Below are 24474 nucleotides of genomic sequence, written 5' to 3'. Positions count from 1 at the left end.
GGAGGGAGGGAGCCGGTAGGGGCGGGGCTGTCGCAGGCGTTGGGCCTGTCCGCCAAGTGGGGCTGGGATTGGCCGCGCGCTTGTGCCCCGGCGGTTGGCGGGCTAGCTCCGCCCCCAGGCTGGGGACAGAGGGAGCTATGGCGAGGCCGGGCACCCTCCGGCATCACAAGGTACCAGAGGTGGGGGCGGGGCGCGGGGTACGCGCGCTCTGGGGCGTTCCTCTGTGAGGGGGGGTTGGCCGCCTGGAGCGGCGGTGTGAGGGTCTCTCTGGGGGCCTGGGGCAGGGAGTAAAGAGCGTCCTTTTTCCGGGGCTCCCGGGGCGGGGGGCGGAGCTCTCGGGAGGGGGGGTCACTGACTGAGGGGGGTTGGGAGGTGACTGGGCTCCCTGGGGCGGGAAGTGGACTCAAGGGGCGGGGCTTGGGCGGAGAGGTGAGTGGGCTGCCAGGTTAGGGGTGTAAGCCAGTAGCCCCCCCTCCACCTCTATGATAAGGGGGGGGGGGGACAGAAGCTGGTGGTGGGAGGAGCTGACTGAAAAGCTGGTTCCCCTGGCCCAGCGCCATCTCTGCAGTGCTACCTGCTTTTCTCCCCCGCCCCCCATCAGAGGCAGCCTGGGAGGGTTTTTTGGGGGGACTGCTCTGGCAGCAGCCCAGCCTGGGCTGCCACAAACAGGCTGCTGGACCCAGCGCGAGCTGGGACTGAGCAGTCCCAGGTTGTGCTGGTCCGGGCCTGCTGCGGTGCTGCATTTTAAAAGTAGTAAGAGCTGGCTGGCTCTTGCTACCTTTAAAATGGTGAGCTGCAGCAGTCCGGAGACGGCGTAAGCTGCTTGGTCCTAGCTTGTGCCAGCTCCAGGAGCTATCTCTCCCCTCCCCCAGCTCTGCAAAGCACCTTCTCTTATCAACCAATCATGTAGTCCAGGGGTTCTCAAACTTTGTGATACCGAGACCCCCCCCCCCTCTAAGTTGCTCACGACCCCCCCCCCAGGGGGTCGGGACCCACAGTTTGAGAAACGCGGATGTAGTCTATACAAATTGTATCAACTACACGATTAGCCAAATAACCGCTCCTTGACATCCTTATCCTAGGTCAGGGGTGGGATCTCTGAGGGAGGTGACTCACAGTTCGGGGACTCTCTTCAGGAGGACTTGCAGGTAACTGGACTTACAAGTCCGGGGAACTCTCCTCTGCTGGTTACTAGGTATGTTAGATAGCAATTTAATAATTGTGTAACCGCATCCATTTTAGCAGGTACACAATAGTCCCTAGGTGCGGGGTTGGCAGCCTTTGTGCTCTTGGCCCCACTCCTGGGGAGCCCTCTGCCATCCCGTGCGTCTGCCTCTCTATTAAAGGCAGCAGCCCTCTGTCCATGGTGACCCCAGGCCTACTGTGGACAGAGGCTGCTCTGTTGCAGCCTTCCCTGCCTGCTTCCCACTACCTCTTTGGGAGGAAGCAAGGGGGACAGGTGGCTTTGCAGAGCTAACACAGGCAGAGAACTGGAATAAAAGCTGGCTCCCCACATGTATCCATTCCTGCCTTCCACCCCCTAGCCCCAACCTGCAATGATGCCTCTGAGGGAGAGGCAGCAGCATGGTGGTGAGGGGAAGACGGCTCCGTGGGATCTGATCCGCATGGGAAGCCAGCTTGAAAGCTGGCTTTCTGTGTGTACTGGCTGCTGCCTGCCCCTTCCCCTTCTGAACTGCTGCCTCTCTATAAGAGTCACCAGTGCGTGCAGGGGGAGGGAGGGGTACTCTTCAGGATCTGGTTCTTGTGGGGAACCATCTTAAAAGCAAGGGGGAGGGTAGTATGTGTAGTTGATAGGATTAACGAATAAGCCCAGGTTTATTTGTTAATCATGTAGTCTACTACATAGTGGTTACTAAGGACGGGTGGGGTTTTTACTGGGAGCCTAGATGTGGGATGCAGGACTCCCAGGGCCGGACTAAGGGGTGGGCGAGCCGGGCAGCTGCCCGGGCTGCCGCCCGGGCTGCCATCAGGCGCCGCACGCCCGGCTCCCGCAGTGCCCCCCACACCCCTATCCCCGTGGCTCCAACCAGCAGCGCCCTTCCCCCCACGGCTGCGGGACCCTGCATGGTCAGGTGCTGCGCGCTAGCAGCAGTTGCTGGGCCAGGCAGCGCATGCGCTGTGCGCCCCGGTAGCAGACCCTGAGCTGCCCGCCAGCGGCTGGGCAGCACATGTGCCGTGCGCACCGGGGTCAGGCCCGCGCATACACCGTGCACCCCGGGCACCCATGCTTGCTGGCTCCCAAAATGGCTCGGGCCAGCCCTGAGGACTTCCCACATGGGAGTGAATGATAGACTCAGTCTCGCCAAGAATAGGGCTTAGGTGAATCTCTGTGACTCTCCTGGTTGGTGGGGCTGGTGGCAATTCTCCCTCGTGCTCTCCTATGACCATTTGGTTTTATTTCCTCAAAGGCAATTGTCAGCAGCTGCTTAGCTTTATCTTTTGTTGTGGATTCATTCCCAAAATACATTTTACTGTCTTGTGAGTTTTGCAAAGTGTTACAAGAGGACATCTGAAATCTCTTTCCGACTTACTTGCGCTCTCAATCATTTAGATTCTCCCAGGTTTGAAAGTCAGGGGTTGCAATCTGCCTTTTTGTGTCAGTCTTAAGAGGAGAAAATTGCGGGAACAACATTCCCTTGTTCACATCACTAGTTTGCCTACTCATGTCAGGTTTTTGTATCATGCTAAGGATGTTAAAATATGGTTAATTGATTAGTCGATGGAATTTCTATTGACTAGTCAACTAGTCGATAGGCACTTCCGCATTCCTCCTTTGAAATGTACAAGCGCCCCAGCTGAGCCCAGGCTCCCCTCCTGCCCCTTTTAATTGTACGGAGGCAGCAGTTTCAAAGGGGCAGCCGCTGCATAGCTGATCAGCAGTGCAGCTGCTGTCCCTTTGAAATTGCTGCCTCCATGTGATTCAAAGGGGCGACAGGGGAGCCTGGGCTCCCTGTGAACCTGAGATCAGCTGGGGACTCCCCAGATGATCCGGGTCCTGGGGAAATGCTATGGGGAGCCTGGGGTCAGCTGGGGAGTCCACAGCTGACCCTGGGCTCAACAGCAACTGCTCCTTTGAATCGTGCAGAGGTGGCATTTTAAAGGGGCAGCCCGCTGCACAGCTGATCTCGGGATTGACTGTGCAGCTGCTGTCTTGGGGCACTGCCACTTTGAAGTACCCCCTCCCCTTTTGCTGCCTCTATTTTATAGAGGCAGCAAGGGGGGGTGGAATTGACTAGTTGACATTACTATCCGATAAGCAAATGCTTATCAGATAGTTGACTAGTCTTACATCCTTATATAACATCCTTATATCATCCATGAAGAAATGCTGTTGTGTCATTACAATGCTATATGAAATGTGAAAGATGTGAGGGAGATCTCTGAAGATCAAGGATAGTATGAATTTTTGGGATGGACTGCAGCCCTTGTGTACATAACCCATATTTGTGGGCCTGATCCTGCAGTCTTTATGTAAGTACCATCAGTGAGGGTAATGAGATTATTTACATGAGTAAGATACACACCATTAGGGCCTTTGCTTGAAGTGGTTTTCTACTACAGGCAGTCCCCAAGTTACGTGGATCCGACTTATGTCGGATCCGCAGTTACGAACAGGGCCGTCTCCCTGGTCTCCAGCAGACCAGGGAGAGGAAGCAAAGCAGCGGAGCACGCGGGCAGCCCAGACGCGTCTGGGCTGCCCGCGTGTTCCGCGGCTTTGCTCCCCGTCCCTCTGGTCTGCAGACCAGGGAGACGGGGAGCAAAGCAGAGCAAAGACGCGGAGCCTGAGGGCAGCAGGACAGCCACGGCGCGTCTGGGCTGTCCCGCTGCCCCCGTGCTCCGTGGCTTTGCTCCGGACGCCTGTGGTACAGCAGCTGGGGTGCTGCCGGTTGGTCCCGTAGCGCCGCACTGGGCGCTACTGGACCAACCCGGCAGCACCCCAGCTGCTCTGCCCCAGGTGTCCTGATTCAGCCACTGCTGGTCAGTTTCAGCAGCGGCAGAATCAGGACGCCTGGGGCAGAGCAGCTTGGGTGCTGCTGGGTTGGTCCAATAGCGCTGAGGAGCGGCGCTACTGGAGCAACCCAGCAGCACCCAAGCTGCTCTGCCCCAGGCGTCCCCAAGTCAGCCGCTGCTGAAACTGACTAGCGCTGACTACAGGAAGCCCGAGGCAGAGTTGCTCTGCCCCGGGCTTCCTGGAATCAGCCGCTGATCAGTTTCAGCAGCAGCTGACTTGGGGACGCCTGGGGTTCTTAAGTTGAATCTGTATGTAAGTCGGAACTGGCGACCAGATTCAGCTGCTGTTGAAACTGATCAGTTTCAGCAGCAGCTGAATCTGGTCGCCAGTTCCGATTTACATACAGATTCAACTTAAGAACAAACCTACAGTCCCTATCTTGTAGGTAACCCGGGGACTGCCTGTATTAAATATTTTACCAGCAAATAAATATTTGAGCTATGGCAACAGCTTATTAATTAAGAGCTAGTAAAAACTAGTGCTGTGCATTGAGCTTAAAAACCAGGGAATACCTTTGCAATATATTATAAAGCTCCTGTATCTTAATGCCTCTCAGTCATGCTATATTACATTTTAAGACTGTTACTGATCTGAGTTTGAACTTGTATAAAAGGTGTATAAGATCTTCAATGTATTGATTCAGTACCAATTTGCAGAGAAACATTTTGGAAATCACCAGCACTGCTTTCTGTAGCACTCTGGGTTTTTCATTGACAACTCCCATTCTTAATTAACTTGGCCTGTTTTAGCTTAACATGTGAAATTTGACATATTAATACAAGATAACAAGGCTAGATAGGCTGTAGACCATGACAGTGGTGCTGGAGGAAAGAAGAAGGGCTGTACTGAAATAACTTCATTTCACAAAACAAATCAGTGTGTGCTACATGTAGACCCCAACCCACTATTTTATATGTGGGTAGACTGCTGCATCTGCATAAAGTGTCACTGAAGTCAGTGAAGCTCTATGTACTTAGGAGTCTATCGGTGATTGTAGATTGCAGTCTTGAAGCCATAGTGTGCATTGCTGTGTTCCCCCTTGTTCCTTAGACGTTTGTAAATCAACCTTCCTGCACTTTATTTATTATCTCAGATTTAGCGATCCAATGGTATTTGGTATATTTCTATTATATTGTAAAAATAATTAATTGAAATTAAAACTATTGGTACATTTTTGTGTAATAATTCAACAGGTACTGTCTTCTGGAAGGCTAACAGGAGCAGCTAAGTTAACAAGTGGAAAAAAACAGTAAGAATTTAATAATTAATACTGTCTACCTGTAAGCATTCAAAATAGCTATACAAATTAGGGATGTGAAGGACTAGTTCACAGGATAGTCAACTAGTCACTCCCCCTGCACTTGCTGCTTCTATCATATAGAGGCAGCAAGGTGTGGGGAAATAGGGGAGTACTTCAAAACGGCAGTGCTGCACGGAGCCCTGGGTCAGTTGCTCTGTGCGGTGCTGCCGCTTTGAATGGCGCGGGGAGTCCAGTGTCAGGCTCCGCACGGCATTTCAAAGCGGCAGTCCCTTGTGGAGCCCAGGAGCAGCTGGGGACTCCCCAGCTGATCCCAGGCTTCGTGCGGTGCGGCCGCTTGGAATGCTGTGTGGAGACCGGAATCATCTGGGGACTCAGCTGACCCCGTGCTTCACACAGCACTGCCACTTTGAATGCCGTGGAGTCTGGGATCAGCTGGGGACTCCATCTGACCCCAGGCTCTGCGTGGCACTGCCACTTTGAAATGCCATGGGGATTTGCAGCATTTCAAAGCAGCAGCGCTGCATGGAGCCTGGGGGTCAGCGGGGGAGTTCCCAGCTGACCCCAGGCTTTGGAGCTTTCGCCTTTCAAGTGTAGCAATAGCTCTAATGCTGTTTCTACACTTCAAAGGTGGAGGTGCCCTATCGAATAATCATATAATCAATGCAAAAATGCATTGACTGTTCGATTAATCAATTACCCGATATTTAACATCCTTAATACAAATCAATAGCCAACAGTTTGTCAACAACTCTTTGCATTTATTAAATCCCAACTGAAAGCTGTTGTAAGGGCAGATCCTGCAGTCTTTAGACAGGCAAAATTTCCATTGAAGTTAGTGGGAGTTTTGCCTGTACTAGAGGGAAGATTAACATGCCTTAGATTTTCATGTTGCATTTAGAGGAAAGTTTAATTAATATTTCCCCCTATCTTATTGAATGCGTATAGTGACTAGTTACATGTAAGCTTGCTGAGTAAGTGCCTAAAGGAACCCTAACATATATGCTTGTGATGTCTGCAGTGGTTGCTTACTTAGCTCATTGCATCATTTGGCTCTGTTTTAAAGTGCAGCACATTGTGTATATAGTTGTTTATTGTTTTAGATCTCAAAGTACAAACCAAATATATTTATAAGAAGTTAACAGGGAATGTCTTTTTCAGGATTGGTTTAAGAAAAGCATGCCATTCAGATGCGGATTCTGGCTATTCTCTCTATTCCACTGACTCTGAGAATCAGGTAATTTGAGATAACTTGTCTCTTATACATGCTAATCAGAAATTAACTAAAATTGCTGAAACCTAAAATCCATTAGATACAACTTCTCAGTTATCAATGTAACAAGTCATTAAATAGGAAACATATAAAAATTATTTAATGGCATGTAAATAAATATATGACTCAAACCCAATTCAGAAATAACTTTGACTCAGACCTGTAAAAACACCTTCCTAATAGGAATTTCTTGACATTATTTAATTACTCTAACTGGTTTTGTTTTACAAGAAGTTAATGCCTGTATTTTGACTGTAACATTATTTCTGCAGGTTGCAACTATACATAATGGGCTTGATCGCTGTGCTGCTTTACTGCAGGATATTTTGCAAAATGAGGCTACAGGTTTTATCTTATTAAATTTTTAATTTAAACTTTAGTTTCTTTAGATATTTTTTTATTTACTTTTTTGAATGACTTTGTTTCATATAACCTTAGGAATGGAGACAGTACATCGAAAACCAGGGAAAGTAACTTCTCTTAAGGCTAATACCAGGCCTGTGTTAGCCAAAGGAAATAGTTCAAAAAAGAAAGGACTGAAGAGAAATGTTCTTCCTGCCCATATTCATAAAGAAACTGGTAATCAATTGTCCTTGATTTGGCTTTTACTTAAAAAAATGTTTCAATTTTCACTGTTTTATTTCCTAGATAAATATGTGTTCCTTACCATCTTACCCTGCAGAATTAATTAATGTGGTTATAAAACTCTGTGATTTATCTTAGCTTTAAACTCTGATTTAATAAAATAAAATTACTTTGGCTTGATTGTTTTGTCGATTTTATTCAAATTAATCAATCCAAAAAGGGGTTGAGGCACTTTGTAGTAAAGCTTATCTTCATGAGAAGATTAGTAGTTTTTATCTAGATGTTGCCTGCACTATAGCTTCTTTAAGCACAGGAATCTGTCTGGAAGTGCATGGCAAGATCAGGAATCCCAGTTGGATTAGAGTTTGTCACTAGATAGAAATTTAAATCTCTAGAGCTCCATATATTAAATTGTATTGCTCTTTCTTACATGGTATTCCTCTTTTTCAGGGGGCTACACGTTTATGTAAAGCACATGCTTGATGTCAAGAATCTTCATGTAAATATTTGTATTTGTGTAGTGCTAAAAGCAAACTAACTTCAACTTTATTTTCCATAGTGCCAGTAACAAATAGGAAATCAGCCTCTTACAATATACTTGCTGTTGACAAAGATGGAGAACTTTCCAACGCAGTACAAAATCAGCCTGTTAAACCAGATCATGTGCCTATCAATCAACATTCTCCAGTGATGCATCAAAAACTTTGTGAGCATGTGCAAACCCAAATGTCTCTGATAACTGGCCAAGTTGCATCAAGTTGTAATGGAATTCCCACTGCATCTGCTTGCCCTGTTTCAGATCCTGGTTAGTACAAATGTCATTGTATAGTTAGATTCTTTTTGAGGTTTGAGTTTAATTTTTTGTCAAGAAAAAAAATCTTAATTTAACAGTGTTAGTTTTTGTCTGTTTCAGAATATCAAAATGCTACAGTATTTAATTATCGTTTACCTACCTCCACACCAACTCTGTCACCACAGCAGTCCGCTAATCCTTTATTCAGTCAGTCTGTAAGTACTCTTGAGTTTTAAACTATAAATAAACATTTAAGTTAATGTTGTCATCTTTGTCTTATTCCGTGGCTTTAATTTCTACTGAAATCTATACAGTTTCTTAGCCTTAATAGGAAATGTTTTCAAAGAAACAACTGAGTGCATTTTGTGTGTCATGAAATCTGATGAAAGGACAGATACAGTACTGCTCATTTTTTATGCTGAATTCTGTGAAGTATCTATTTCCTACCCTTTTCTGACAATGACTGATAGTTACTGATTAGTGTAACATCCCAATCTCATTGTGCTCATGGTTGTGTCATTAACCCAAACTTGAATATTTTAACTGGTAATAACCCTAGAGATAGTGTAAAATCCATTTTTCTCAAATATTAAAATGCAGCTTTAACACATCAAACCATATCCTTATCTATTTCAAGATACACTATTAAAAAATAACAACAAAGCATACCCCCTCCTGCAGTTTTGGGAAGTGTGGAAGGAGGGTTTACGTTGGTGGCATCTGGAACCTGACTATAGGGACACTGTTCCATATCTAATGTGATCTTCGATCAATACTCTATGGGATATCATCTCATTTGGCAGACATTTGGGACTGGGGGAAGTTTGTATTTCCTAGAACTACAAAACCACTAAGTAATATTACCGTAATTGTCAAAAATGTGCTCACTGCCTTCTTACACCTTGTTTATAGCATTTAGCACATACAAACACACTGAAATTGAATTATCATGTGAAGAAAACAGAATCCTTTTGTCCTTCTGAAACTCACATACCTTTTTGGGTGTGGTATACTATCCCATTTGTAACTCCAACAGATCCCGATCATCTGTAGGTGGAACTGAATCTGGGACCTCTATAGCTTAGTATAGAAGTCTCTACTGTATGAGATAAAAGCCAGTTGGTTGGTAGCTAATGGTAGGCCTATACTAAGGTACAAAGTCAAACTAAGATATGCAACTCCAGCTACATGAATAATGTAGCCAGACTCGACGTACCTTAATTTGAATTTCCGCAACGTCCCGTTTTCGGAAGGTCAATGGGAGAAACTTTCCCGATAACTTCCCTTCTCACAACCTTGTGGAATTTCAGAGTCAATAGGGGCACGATCAATTTAGCAGGTCCTTTAGCGGACCCTCTAAATCGAACCGCAGAAGATCAATCTTCTCAGCATCATTCTCCCATGCTCAGAATGTGTGAGGAGTATACATCCCCAATATATAAAGATCAAAATTTCAATTTAGTTCTGTTACTGAATTATATTTAATATTTATGATAACACCAGCTAATCTTATTAGTTATCCTAACTTGTTTGCCTTTTAACTATTGCTGTATAAACATATAAACCCTGTAGCCTGATTAGATTTGAGTACTATTTTAACTTATTTTTAAAAAATTACAACAGTGAGCAAAACCACATTAAATGAGATTGCTTTCAAAATTTTGAAAGCAATCTCAATGCTGCATTTAAGTGTCATGAAAATACAAATAATAATAATTTAATATATATATGTTCTCTGTTTAGGGTGTTCCTGCTCAAAGTTACAATCAGTGTGCATCTCAAGCAGGAAGAGCTGTGTTTTTCCCAGTAGTTTCTGCTTCAGCTTGTATTTCTTCACAGGCACAGTCTGTCACGACTGGTTCTCATACGACACCCTGTGTACCACTAGTTGTGCCAAATAATTCCACAGTATCTGCATTTCTTCCAGCATCTTATGGGAGAGAGATGATTTCAAACCAAGGAAATAATGAGCAACGAGTAAAGGAAGCAGACTTGATAAGATGTGTACAAGCTCACCTGGCTCTTTTAGAACCACATGAAGCAGAGAGTGAGAGGGCTGGTGAGAAGTACCAAAAGTTTGGTCCAGCACAGTCTAAGGTATCGGATACCAAAGAAGAAGAAACTGCTGAGGACCATAAAGAGGGTACTACCAGCAGTGAAGAGGAGGACTGGAATGCAGTTGATATGGCACCAGTGAGGGAAACGAGCTGTCAGACAAGTTTTGACAACAAAATTCTAAAGCCTAAAAAAGCAAGCCCAGAAAAAACAGCCCAGAAAGTTAAAACATTAAAATATCTTTTGGGAGAGCTCAAGGCACTGTCAGACCAAGGTAAAAATGTTTTTATCAGCACAGTAGAATTTATATCACAAATGCTATGCTACATGGATGCACATTCTTTAAAATCCATAATATACTATTGTGATAAACATTAAATGTATACCCCAACTTAAATGTATACCCCAAATTAAAAAAACATAGCAAGAGACTTAAAAAAGAGTCACCGTGGCTTAACCACGATGGAAAAGAAGCAGTGAGGGACAAAAAGGTATCTTTTAAGAAGTGGAAGTCCAATCCTAGTGAGATAAATAGAAAGGAACATAAACACTGTCAAATCAAGTGTAAAAATGTAATAAGAAAAGCAAAAAAGATTTTGAGGAACAGCTAGCCAAAAACTCAAAAAGAAATAAAATGTTTAAGTACATTAGAAGCAGAAAGCCTGCTAAAAAACCTGTGGGTCCCCTAGATGATCGAGCTATAAAAGGAGCAATCAAGGACGATAAAGTCATTGCGGAGAAACTAAATGATTTCTCTGCTTCAGTCTTCCCGGCTGAGGACACTGGGGAGATTCCCAAATCTGCACCGTCCTTTGTGGGTGATGAATCTGAGGAACTGTCCCGGATTGAAGTGTCATTAGAGGAGATTGTGGAACAAATAGAAAAACTTAATGTTAACAAATCTCTGGGACCGGATGGCAGTCATCCAAGGGTTCTAAAAGAACTCAAATGGGAAATTGCTAAGCTATTATCTGTGGTTTGTAACCTATCCTTTAAATCGGCTTCTGTACCTAATGACTGGAAGGTAGCCAACGTGACACCAATATTTAAAAAGGGCTCTAGAGGCGATCCTGGCAATTACAGACCGGTAAGTCTAACTTCAATACCGGCCAAATTAGTCGAAACAATAGTAAAGAATAAAATTGTGAAGCATGTAGAAGAACATAATTTGTTGGACAAAAGTCAACATGGTTTTTGTAAAGGGAAATCCTGTTTTACTAATTTATTGGAGTTCTTTGAAGGGGTTAACAAACATGCGGACAAGGGGGATCCAGTAGATATAGTATACTTGGATTTTCAGAAAGCCTTTGACAAGGTCCCTCACCAAAGGCTCTTGTGTAAATTACATGGCCATGGGATAAGAGGGAAGGTCCTTTCTTGGATTGAGACCTGGTTAAAAGACAGGAAACAAAGGGTAGGAATAAATGGTAAATTTTCAGATTGGAGAGGGGTAACTAGTGGTATACCCCAAGGGTCAGTCCTGGGACCAGTCCTTTTCAACTTATTCATAAATGATCTGGAGAAAGGGGTAAGCAGTGAGATAGTAAAGTTTGCAGATGATACCAAACTGTTTAGGATAGTCAAGACAGAAGCAGACTGTGAGGGACTCCAAGAAGATCTCACCAAACTGAGTGATTGGGCAACAAAATGGCAAGTGAAATTTCATGTGGATAAGTGTAAAGTAATGCACACCAGGAAAAATAATCCCAACTACACGTACAATATGATGGGGGGCTAATTTGACTACAACAAATCAGGAAGGAGATCTTGGAGTTATCGTGGACAGTACTCTGAAAACTTCCACACAGTGTGCAGCGGGGGTCAAAAAGGCAAATAAGATGCTAGGAATTATTAAGAAAGGGATAGAAAATAAGACCCAGAATATCTTACTGCCCCTGTATAAAACTATGGTACGCCCACATCTTGAATACTGTGTACAGATGTGGTCTCCTCACCTCAAAAAAGATATTTTGGCCTTGGAAAGGGTTCAGAAAAGGGCAACTAAAATGATTAGGGGTTTGGAATGGCTCCCATATGAGGAGAGGTTAAAGCAGGGGTGTCCAAACTTTTTTCAAAGAGGGCCAGATTTGATGAAGTGAACACGCATGAGGGCCGACCATTTTGCCTGACATTCTTTGAACCATTAAAATTAAATGCAAATTAACTATTTTATGCAAAGTTTATTGCAAACGGCATACTTTTCATTTCGTCACATGGATGACAAATCTAAACAGGTGTTAAATCACTCTGCCTTTCATATCTGGAGGCCAGATGAAAAAAAAATCCAGGAAGCTGAAATATATGTCAGGAACATTGTAAAGTACATTACATATTATTGGTAATAAAGGTTGTCTGTCAACTTTTAAGTTCAAAAAATATGAACAGGAACGTAACACCAAGTATACATGTTGTGTCCAAATATATTTATAACTGATTTAGACCAACTGACATTAACTGAGATTTTACAATGTATTCATCTCAATACATATGGATTTGTTGGGGGCCATAAAAGATAGATATTGCCAAATTACCTGTGGGGCCGTATTAAACCGGAACACGGGCCGCAATTGGCCCGCGGGCCGGACTTTGGACATGCCTGGGTTAAAGCAACTGGGACTTTTCAGTTTAAAAAAGAGGAGACTGAGGGGGGGATATGATAGAGGTATATAAAATCATGAGTGGTGTGGAGAGGGCTGATAAAGAAAAGTTATTTATTAGTTCCCTAAATAGAAGAACTAGAGGACACCAAATGAAATTAATGGGTAGCAGGTTTAAAACTAATAAAAGAAAGTTCTTCTTCACACAGCGTGTAGTCAACCTGTGGAACTCCTTGCCAGAGGAGGCTGTGAAGGCTAGAAGTATAACAGAGTTTAAAGAGAAGCTAGATAATTTCATGGAGCTTAGGTCCATAAAAGGCTATTAGCCAGGGGATAAAATGGTGTCCTTGGCCTCTGTTTGTCAGAAGCTGGAGAGGGGTGGCAGGAAACAAATCGCTTGATCACTGTCTTCGGTCCACCCTCTCTGGGGCATCTGGTGCTGGCCACTGTTGGCAGACAGGATACTGGGCTAGATGGACCTTTGGTCTGACCCAGTACAGCCGTTCTTATGGAAACATTCAATTAATCTTCCTTCAGATCAAAACATACAGCTCTATTAAAAAGAATATTACAAATTGTAATTTTGTAACATCTGATTTATAATAATTTATCTGAGATCTTAACATTGCTATAGCTATTAGTAAAGGTAGTATTTTCATTCTGCATACTGTCTGTGGGAAAGCTCTGCTTTTACACTTCCAATAAGAGGTGACTAGGAATCATGCGGAAAAATTCTGAAGGATTTCCCTTTAGAGATCAGTTGGAAAGATGGTGGCTTTATTTAATGATCTAAACCAATGGCTCTCGACTTTTCTAGATTCACTATATCCCTTATACGAGTCTGATTTGTCTTGCATATCACAGTTTACACTTCACTTAAACTACCTGCTTACAAAATCAGACATAGAAGTACAAAAATATGTCGCTGCATTATTACTAAAAATTGCTTACTTTTTCATTTTTACTATATAATTATAAAATACATTAATTTGGATATAAATATTGTATTTGCATTTCACTATATAGTAAAAAGAGCACTATAAACTTCACGAGGGCCTGGTTTATATTGGACAAGGCAGGTCAATTTAAGGTGTGCAATTCCAGGTACACAAAATGCATTGCTGGAGTCGGCTTACCTTAAACCGAGCTGTGGTGGCACCAACACAGTGGAAGGCTGATGGAAGCACACTCTCCTGTTGGCTTCCCTTACTCTTTGCAAAACAAGAATTACCAGATGCTGGCGGGGACTTCTCTCAGCATTCAATTTACAGGTCTACTCTAGACCGGCTAAATTGAATGCTAGAAGATCGACCTCTGGAGGGCCAATATTCTCCCTATTGTAGATGTCCCATAGTACTTTTTATTTAGCTTGTAAAACTAGGCACATGTGTAGATGAGTTGATGAACGCTCAGAAAACCTCGGTGTACTGCCAACGGTACGTGTACAGTTTGTTGAGAACCGCTGATTTAGACTATATTTCCACACACTCAACTATAGTAATTTAAGAAGTGCAAATAAAGATGGGTAATTTAAACATGAAATGCCCTGCACATATCTTAAAATGTAATAGAATTTATGTCCAGTCATATCCTAAATTGCTTAGTGTGTATAAGTATATGAATGCAGCTTTTTTTGTTTAATGTTTTTGTAGATGATTCTGAAATATTAAGGCTAATACATGAGGTAGAAGACTGTGTTTCATTACTACCAGCCATAGTTGGAAGTACTAATGTACAAGCTGAAATAGCACTTGCTATACAACCTCTCAGAAGTGAAAATGCCCATTTGCGTAGGTCAGTAAATTTTCAACAAGTAAGCAACTTATTCCAAAAATATGTATGATGCTAGCTAACTTTCATATTGTAGTATTGTTACAATATGTAATTTTGATTATATTTTTGTTTACATTGTGTTCACATGTAGGGGTTTTCTTTATACAGTAAAACTCCAATTGTCCAGCATCCAGTGGTTCTGCCCTCCTGATAGTCCAGCACCAATTGGAATCCGGAAGTGCTTCGGCCAGCCGGACAATTGGAGCTGCTCTGCCCCCGGCTTCCCCAAGTCTGCTGCTGCTGAAACTTACCAGTGGCTGACTTAGGGAAGCCGGGGGCAGAGCAGCTGGAGTGCTGCTGTGTAGGCTAATCTCATGTATTAGCCTGCTGTGTAGACATGCTCTTAGTTGAAACACAGAACAGAGTCAGGTGTTCTGCCTCTGCCATTGACTTGCTCTGTGACTTTAGGTAAATAACTTATCCTTAAAAAATTAGGTTTACAGGATCTTTCGAAATGGGGCATTTCTGTCGAACAATCCCCATCTTGACCACATTTTTTTTCGAAAAGCGGCTTTTTGAGGGGAAAAAAGCTGCAAGTGCTATTATGTTAATGAAGCGCGGGAAATTCAAATCCCGGCTTCATTTACAATTTCGATACATCTAATTTACATTCCTTTATCAAAAAAGGATGTAGTTTAGATGTACCCTAAAGGTGCAGGAGGTCCCACTACTGCTTCCCCCCTACCTGTTTTTCACCTGCAGAGATTGGGTATCACCAGCTCGGTAAAAGGTCAGAGAACCCTCTGCAGCCCTGCTGTCATGGCCATGCTCTTTCATTCCATGGCGTCAGAGCTACACAGAAATCCCTGTGCTGTTGCAAAACAGGTGACATCCAATTCCTGAAGGTGCAGGGAAGGCTTTGGTCCTGGTAGGGCAGAGCAGAGACCTCCACCCAGGACTGCAAGAAACAGGAAGAGGCTGAGCAACTGGCAGCAGGAGAAGCTACCTGTTGCTGAATGGCTTCCTCTCTGTCTGGAACAATTCAGTGGCAGGGTGGCTTCCTTGGCAGCCAAGGGTTCATCTTCCTTGGGGCTCTAGCTGGGTGTTTCTGCTCTGCCAGACAGAACTGTGAGTCTTTTCCACACTTTGTATCTGCCAGGGATCAGAGGTCACCAGACATTCGCAGAGCCCTAATAGACCCATGTACCAGCTGGGAGTGCCAGAGATCTGACAGAAGCGACAAGGAGTCCTGTAGCACCTTATAGACTAACAGATGTATTGGAGCATAAGTTTCGTGGGCAAAGACCCACTTCGTCAAATGCATGTAGTGGAAATACATCGGCCAAACTGGACAGTCCCTACGTAAAGGAATAAATGGACACAAATCAGATATTAGGAATGGCAATATACAAAAAGCAGTAGGAGAACACTTCAATCTCCCTGGACACACAGTAGCAGATTTAAAGGTAGCCATCCTGCAGCAAAAAAACTTCAAGACCAGACTTCAGAGAGAAAGTGCTGAGCTACAGTTCATCTGCAAATTTGACACCACCAGTTTAGGATTAAACAAAGACTGTGAATGGCTATCCAAGTACAAAAGCAGTTTCTCTTCTCTTGGTGTTCACACCTCCACATCAGCTCCCTGACTGAATTAACCTTGTTATCTCTAGCTTTATTCTGGCCTGCATATTTATACCTGCCTCTGGAAATTGCCACTACATGCATCTGACAAAGTGGGTCTTTCCCCACGAAAGCTTATGGTCCAATACATCTGTTAGTCCAGTGGTCCCCAACCATTTGGGGTTGCCGGGCGCCAGGGGGCGTGGCCGTTCGCCCACCGGGCGCCCGGGGGCAGGGCCCCCCCATAGCTGCATTCCCAGGGCCGGGCGCCCCCCCCCATAGCCGCATTCCCAGGGCCGGCGCTCTCCCCTCAAGCGCCGCACGCCCGGCGCTGGCGCTCGCTCTCTCCAAGTGCTGCACACCCTGGCGCACCCTGCAAGCGCCGCGTGCCTGGGGCTAACGCTGGCTCACCCCTCCCCCCCCAAGCACCGCACGCCCGGGGCTTGCGCTCCCCCCATGGGCCGTGTGCCCAGAGCACAGGCGGTCAATCCGCGGCGCCCCCAGGGGCCGGCGCTCGCCATGCGCCCGGGGCCGGCTCCGGCACCGTGCATGTGCCATGTGCCCGGGGCCAGGCCAGCCCTGAGCACTTGGCAGGCGCAGACAAATACCCCCGCGGGCGCCATGGCGCCCGCGGGCACCGTGTTGGGGACCTCTGTGTTGGTCTATAAGGTGCTACAGGACTCCTTGTTGCTTTTGCAGATCCAGACTAACACAGCTACCCCTCTGACAGTGGATTTGCAGAGGGTTTTCTGCATAGTCATATAGCCAAGACTACCAAATCCCTGAAACCATAAGATGCAGGGAAGAAGGCAGACCAGGCAAGGCAAAGCAGAGACCCTTGGCCAGCACTGTGAGGAGGAGGAGGAATTCCCAGCTGCAGGGAAGACCTCTCTCATGGTGAATGGTATCTGGCTGGGACATAGCCATTCAGTAGCAGGCTTGCCTTTTCTGGGAGGCTTGTCCTACTCCTGGCAGTCTTGACAGGGATCTCTGTGCTGTCTCCCTTGCACCAGTTAACTTACACTATGCTGTTGTGCAGGGAGCCCTCTGCAGCTCTTCTGCCAGTGCTGCCCCAACTCCACCCTTAGACCACCTTATTTTCCAGTAAAAATAAATTCAAAATCTCTAAAAATTTATATTAACTATCAAAATGAGAGGGGAAAAAACCTTTAGTTTTGCCACGTCTAACTGTCACAGCTCTGCTACATGTTTTTGTCCATGTGAAAGCATAGTGACTGTAAATTCACCTATCTCCAGAGAAAACATATGGGATATAATAACTTTTAAATATTACCTTTCTGAAACAACGTTTTTGTTCTTTACATTAGTATGTGACTTGCCTCATAAAACAGTTTCTTATTAATCGATCTCTAACCTGAACAGATTACAAGGGTCCTAGATAGTGCTTTTCAAAAGTATGTGCAAACCCATTTCAAGAACAAGCAGGAAGTATTCTTTTTTCGTGTGTATATTTTTTTCCATTTGAAACATATTGCCGTCTTTCCCCAACACTAAGCTTTTTCCTTTAAGTACCAGTGGATATTCCATCTTTAAATTGCAAATCCCAAGTAATTAGCATGAATAAGTCTTTAGACAGTCTGTTCTGAAATGCAGCAAGGATCTCTTTTCCGGTACATCCTTAATGTGAAAGTAGAAACTCCTTTCCTCTGAGTCAAAATGGAGTGAACTTATGATTTTTCAGGAGAGTTCATTCAACTAAAGAAAGATGGAAATGCAGACTTTGATAACATGGATTATTAAAACTTTAACATCCAAAAAAAAAAAAACATTGGTGGTGGTTCTGTTCTCATTAATTTAGCAAACTTTCATATATAAACCAGTTTTGATATTCAGGGGGTTTTTTTAAGCTTATTTTGTATTTGGACTTCTTCCATTTATGCTTTATCATTCACATTTAGGAGACTAAGAATATTGAACCAGCAACTCCGGGAGCGAGAGAGAGCAGAAAAGGAAACCAGCCTGGATTGCAACTTTGAATGCAAGTACTGGTATATTGCAAGTGATAGTGTAGGAAATGGAGGAAAAGTAGAAAAACAGTTTTCCTCTGTCTTCTTTTGGAAGAACTCTGCAAAAAATCTGCACTTTATCATTAGGTGACAAGTACAGCTTATCTGTTGTAATTTATTGTGGCAGTGGGTAATGTTGCCATGACACCAACCTAAAAATATTTTACTAATTTGGGGAGAAGGGAAGAAAATACCACTTTGCAAAAATATATATGCAAATTCAGTACTAGTACTCAACGTACAAGTACAGAATTAAATAACTAATTTATTGCCTGTTTAAAATATAAAAACTGCATTCCACATTTTATCACTGTGATGATAGGGACTTATCTTGACAGGCCTGAAGTTTTAGGTCCCAGTCTTGTACTGTGCTGTGTGCAAATATATTGAGGTCTGTCAGGCTCTATATGGATGTACTCTTGTTCATGTCACTGCAGCATCAGGGCCTTAGATATCACTGTGAGCAATACCAAGTCTTGTGGTCGCTTTTTAAAGAGAAAATTAATCCTTAAATATTTTATTTTAGGTAGCAGTGTCAGCCGACAGTCAGGGCAGTGTGTGTGTGTGTGTGTGTATGCTTCCGAGAAAAGGTTTAACGTCCGTGTCTTTACTGCTAGGACTGGGGTCTCATCGCAGAGGGTAGCCAGCAGGCCAAAAGACACCCAAGCAGACCTGTCACCTGGGAGTTACACAAATCTAAACGCTTAAGCTCTTCTTATACCTGTCTTTTATGACCGGCTGAAGTTCTTTTAAATTGTGCTTGGTTCTATTACAGCAACTGAAGGAGTCAGGTTAAAGCTTAAACAGTGACAGGTTTATTAAAAGACTTATAAAAGCATATGGTTACAATGGCTATTGCTCTCTCTTAACTGTTAAATACAGATTTTAAAAATAGTTACAAAGAAAATAAAGATAGAAAATAGAAATAATGGTACTAAGTGACAGCTTAATCTTTAAAGAGCTCTAAGTCTATGTGTACACTTAAGACAAAGGACCACATCCAGGTACAATTTTTACCCTTTTCTGTGCCTCTCGACTCCAGCGTGTCAGGCCAGGGCTGGTCTCTCAATTCCTAGGAAAGACGAATACGAGGTGAGCATCCCCTTGGAACCTTGGGAGATCAAACACCTAACCTGACCAGCAGATAGATGGTAGATTGACACTTAAAGTAAATGTGCTGCTGGACCCATCTTTATACACCTGGGGGCCTGTATCCTCTTTCTTATCTAAGAGGCCAAATTGTACTGGTCCGTTTTGTGGCGCCAGTTCTGACAAGCAAGTTGCAAGTTAATTTACACTTGCAAGAGAGAACTAAATTGTGAGTACTAGACATTTTTTTACTGGGCGAGAGATTCCTCCCCCCGCGGACGGCTGTGTGTTCGTATCAATGTGGGTTAAGTCAAGGACACTCCTTGGCAGCCTCTTGGTCAGCAATTGGCGTATCTCTGTTTACAGCCATTCACGGTCACAGCAGCCTGGGCCTTCTGTTCTGTGTGCCCTGCATGCTCCAGGAAAGCAAAAATGGATGTTACAGGGGGGGTTCCTGTCTGGCTATAGTCAGCATGTAGTTGACTACACAATTAACTGACAAGCCTGGGCTTATTGGATATTCCTGTCGGCTGCACGCATTCTTCCCCACCCCACTCCTGCCTCGGTCTCAGAAGCAGTGGGGAGGGGGACAGGCGGGAGCTGATACACATGGAGAGCTGGCTTTTAAGCCAGCTCTGCAGAGCCCCTTGCCCCCTCCTTGCTGCCTCCCACAGAGGCTGGGGGAGGTACAGAGCAGTCTGTCCACAGTAGGGGTGTGAACGGCTAGTCGTTCTTTATCCCCCATCTGCCTATCAGAAAGAGTCAGCAAGGGGGGGATGCTTCAGAGCAGAAGTGCCACATGGAGCGCGGTGTCAGCTGGGGACTCAGAGGTCCCAGCTGACCCTGAGCTCCATGCGGCACTGCAATTCTGCACTTCCCTGGGGCTGTTGCTACATTTCAAAGGTAGAGGTGTCCTTGTCAGCTAATGGAAATTTAACAGAGGCTGCTCCATGGGATGCTGGCAGGGCCTCTGTCTGTGGGGATCTTGGGCCCTGTATCAGAGGCAGCAACATGAGGTGACAGTTGGAAGTCAGTCTGCAGAGAGAGCCGGCTTTTAAACTGGGTCCCCTCCCAGACTGGCTCCCGCCTGCCACCCCGTGCTTCTGCCTCTGATAGAGGCAGCGGTGCAGGATGGCAGAGGACTCCCAGGATGTGAGGCCTTGAGTTCTCTAGATCCTGGCTGTGCCACTGGGGACTATTGAATAATCATGTAACAATATTTTGTGCAATTACACGATTATTCAATTACATGGTATCTAACATCCCTAGTTGTAGGTAGCTTGTCATAGGATATATGAGACAACATTTTTTGTTAATGAAAATAGTTATATTCTTTTGGTGGTAGGTGCAGATACATCAATTGTGACATTCTTGTGATTCCAGTAAAGGATAATAGGACTTCAGTATTTAGATCTAATAGAAATCTTTCTAAATACACCATTTAATTACATATTTTCTGTTTTATAGTGGAAGATAATTCTCTCTACACTTGATATACTGTATGATAATATGCATAGAACAATTCTGACTTTAACGAGTTACTCTTAGTTACTCTGTCACTCTTAATTTCTAAGAATTTGTATTATGACTTTAATAGTTAACATTATGTTTCTTTTGGGCATAGAAACAAAAGATTGAAAAAACTGCTATTTTTCTGTTCCTATAGTAGTTTCTCTACAATCCCTGAATATAACACTCCAGAGTCAACTCAAAGAATCTTTAAAGGGCCTTGAATCACTGCACAATAAAAATGAAGAGCTCCTTAAAGTAATAGAAAACCAGAAGGAAGAAAATAAAGAGTTTGCAAAACTTATCCAGGAGAAAGATAGAGAGATTCTTGAAAACAAACAGCAGCATGACATTGAAACTACAAAACTAAAAATTGGTGTGTGTTTTGAACTGACTTAATTTTTTTCACTTGGTGTTTTTGCACTTTAAAAAAGACTAAAATTGTGCTTGGCATTTTAGAAGTGGATGAGGCATTGGCAAATGTGAAGAGTTCCCAGTTTAAGCTGGAAGCCTCAGAAAAAGAAAATCAGATCTTGGGCATAACATTACGTCAACGTGATGCAGAAGTGAACAGACTGCATGAATTGACTCGGTAATATAGGCCACACTGTTTTTCTTTACATTTCTTATTATATTTATTTCTTATTTTAAATTATTGAAACTGTTGAAATAATTGTGCAGCCTTTCCCTGTATTTTCTTTGTGTTAGGTTGTAAGATCTTTAGGTCTAGACCCTCTCTGAGTGGTCTTGTTTATTTGGATTTGTATGCTGTCGAAAGAATCAGGGACCAGAGCAATCCTAACACTGTACAATCAGAGACAAACAGTACACCCTCCTTCCTCCTGACAGCTTATGATACAGGGGTCAAAGTAAACAAATAGACAAAATAAACAGGGGAGAGAGGTTATGTCAGCATGATAGAACAATAAAACTAATAATTTAGCAAACAGACACGTTTTTACTTCCATCTTTCTAAGGTATGCGATAATTAAAAAGTTATTTCTATACATGCCAGGTAGGTCAAATTCCACATGCTGTACACATGGCTGCTTTCTGGGGGGATACAGTGACCTTGTTTGTGTCACTAGCGCTAGCTACCCAGGTGTAATCCTTCCCTAGGAGCTTTCAGAGTTGGGAATTAGTTCTGCACCCTTTTTGAAGAGAAGACAGTTTCCCTTTTCTTGGTGAAAAGATCAGGAATCTTTCTGAGAAGAACCTTGGAGGTCCTCTCCCTTTTGGACCTGCAATTGGTTTTCCTGTGGGAAGAAGCAATTTTTCTATCAACTATGAGTTCATGATGGCAAGGATTGAGGCTTCATAATCTTTTGGACATGTAGATTTTTGTTAATCTGATAATGGATTTCTAGTTACATGACTTGTTTATATTTAACTTATATGCAGTACAAATTTTATCCTTCTGCTTTGTCCAAAATTCAGAATTAGCCCCCCCCCCCATAGTATATATTAGTGTATATACAATTTACATATATTCCTGTAACTATACTAACTGCTAACCACTAGAGGGTGATAGCCATATTTTACATGTCATCAGCTGAGCCTTCATTTGTCTTGACAGAGGAAGCAAAAAATGAAAAACTGTAATTTACCCTTGTGTATTCCTTTATTTAAATATTTCCTTAAGCATAATGTGCACATTACATTCAAAAGTAAGCCTCATATTTTAACACAAACTTTGAAAATCGAAGGCCTGGAAGGGATCACAGGAGCTCATCTAAACTAGTCCTCAGTAATTATGGTAGGAGTAAGTATTATGTAGGCCAAAATCAATGATACTGCATCTTCTAGTTACTTTATAACTTTTGTTCTCAAAGTCTTTTAAGTGTTTCTTAAGGTGAGAACTTTACTGCTTGCTGTTTTTTAATAATTTCAAAGGTATATTTCATTGAAGTAAAGAATGATACTCAATAGAGCTTGAGTAGTTTACAATTTGTATTGATTTTTGTGCTTTCTTGCGGAATATTAATTAGATTTTAATAGGGATGTAAGCGACTAGTAAACTACCCAATAAGCATAGGCTTATTGAGTAGTTGAGTGAGTACTCAGCTAGTCACTTCCACCACACCCTTCCACCTCCACTCTTCTCTGTATCAGAAGCAGCAAACGGGGGCAGAAGCCAGTGCTGGGGGGGAGGGGAGGGGCTTAGGGTTAAAAGCTGAAGCCAGTGCTGGGAGTGGGAGCTGGCTTAAAAGCTGATTCCCCCCAGCACTGTCTCTGCTGTGTGGGGGAGGGGCTCTGCATTTTACATGTAGTAGGAGCCTGTACTAAATTTAAAGTACAGAGCTGCAGCAATCCTGGGGGTGGCACGAGCATGGTTTAAACAGCAGGGTCAGCTTCTGGGAGTGGTGCAAGCTGGGCCAGAACACCCCTGGAACTGCTGCAGTTCTGCACTTTAAATGTAGTGAGAAGCCAGCAGGCTCTTCTTATATTTAAAGTGCAGAGCTGCAGATGGTGTGACTCTTTCCCCTCATCAACTAATTGAATAGTCAATGGAAATTCCATTGACTACTAGATTAATTAACTGATACTTAACATTCCTAGTTTAACATTATTGCAATCTAAATATTAAATATGGTATATGGAAAGTCACACATAATGAATGACCTAATTAATTACTCTTAACAGAACCTTGCAGAACAGCATGACCAAGCTTCTCTCTGACCTTACTGTAGACAATGTTAGACATAGACCTGAAAAAGGTCTTACAAAATCTCTTCTAGAAGACCATGAAAAACAGCTGAATCCCAACCCTTTTCCAGTGAGTACTTCTATAATGAGTTACCTTAAAAATTTAGAAAGTGATCAGATTTTGACAACTGGAGAATTAGAAATGCTGGGTCTACCCTGTGAAAAGTTTGTTGCTGAAGGAGCTCATAAAAAAAGTACTCTTTTAGAGGAAAAAACAGTTCAAAGAATTTTTCCCACCCTGTCAAAGCAAGATACAGAAACAATTAGTGATTCTGGGACTCTAATTGAAGAACACAAACTGGATGAGACCATTTATATTCCATTGACTAGCAATGCCTCTAAGAAACAGCCATCAATATCAGAAAGAAATACATGTGCACAACACCAGGTTAGTATGACTTCCAAGAAGATGGACTACAGCTGTGGACTTTCTGACTCTCAGAAGCAGAATGAATTTGGGATGTTGGAAAATGAAAAGACTTTTGATAAATTCAGCGGTGGCTACAATTTGAGAAACACAGTAGAAAATACATCTGAAACCACAGGGAAGAAAACTGAGCTGGCAGGAGATAAGCTCCTAGTGAGGCCAAAAGTAATAATTGGAACTGCTGAACATTTTATAGATAAATCAGAGACCCCTCAATCTGATACATATCTTTACACTCACATACCACATCAGAATGAGAATATTCAGAAAAAAGGTACTGAAATATCCAATTCTAGTTTCTGTACTTTTGACTGTATGTCAGGAAAATCTGAATGGAGCATCTCTTCCTTCTCAACATTTACTTCACGAGATGAAGAGGACTTTAAAAATGGTCTAGCAGCCTTGGATGCCAACATAGCTAGATTACAGAGGACTTTACAGACTGGCATTATGAAACAATGAGCAAGGAAACTGTTTAAGATAATTGTTAGGGCTTTTTAGTATTTTAATATGATGTATAGTTTTTAGAATGTCAATATTTGTACTTTGTATAAAATGGCTGATTGCTAACAGTTAAATTATGACTACAACTTATTTTCTTGGTTCAAGAATTAAGGTGCTGTTTCCCTTAAGAACTATTTATTCCTCACAGGGGAAGAGTTTTTGAAGCTCAGCATTTTAAAGGAATAAAGTTTCATACTATAAGCAATAAAGCCTTTTTCTATTAAA

At 43.2% G+C, this 24474-nt stretch overlaps 1 protein-coding gene across 4 annotated transcripts; it reads left to right on the top strand.

The window, feature by feature from the left end:
* Positions 1–24474, top strand: CCDC14 (coiled-coil domain containing 14). Of its 4 annotated transcripts, none has more exons than XM_075933136.1 (13): positions 1–170; positions 5227–5282; positions 6453–6528; positions 6837–6909; positions 7003–7143; positions 7709–7954; positions 8063–8157; positions 9686–10271; positions 14247–14388; positions 17907–17986; positions 20770–20988; positions 21072–21204; positions 23256–24474. In XM_075933136.1, the coding sequence occupies exons 1-13, from the start codon at positions 138–140 to the stop codon at positions 24205–24207; spliced, it is 2832 nt and encodes a 943-aa protein (XP_075789251.1). In that variant the 5' UTR covers positions 1–137; the 3' UTR covers positions 24208–24474. The 4 variants fall into 4 exon arrangements, with proteins under 4 accessions (XP_075789251.1, XP_075789249.1, XP_075789250.1 ...); XM_075933134.1 differs by having other exon boundaries at positions 2–170; positions 20773–20988; XM_014580861.3 differs by lacking the exon at positions 1–170 and adding an exon at positions 1027–1195.

This window comes from Pelodiscus sinensis, chromosome 7, assembly GCF_049634645.1.
Source record: "Pelodiscus sinensis isolate JC-2024 chromosome 7, ASM4963464v1, whole genome shotgun sequence".
In the NCBI taxonomy this organism is placed as follows: Eukaryota; Metazoa; Chordata; order Testudines; family Trionychidae; genus Pelodiscus; species Pelodiscus sinensis.
This window is presented reverse-complemented; position numbering and strand designations above follow the sequence as displayed.

What these genes read in the sequence shown, in the direction of transcription:
- CCDC14 (XM_075933136.1), top strand. Translation starts at nt 138, where the DNA reads ATGGCGAGGCCGGGCACCCTCCGGCATCACAAG. An exon ending in TTAACAAGTGGAAAAAAACA is followed by an intron (nt 5,283 to 6,452) that starts GTAAGAATTTAA and finishes TGTCTTTTTCAG; the next exon opens with GATTGGTTTAAGAAAAGCAT. An exon ending in AGACTGCATGAATTGACTCG is followed by an intron (nt 21,205 to 23,255) that starts GTAATATAGGCC and finishes TACTCTTAACAG; the next exon opens with AACCTTGCAGAACAGCATGA.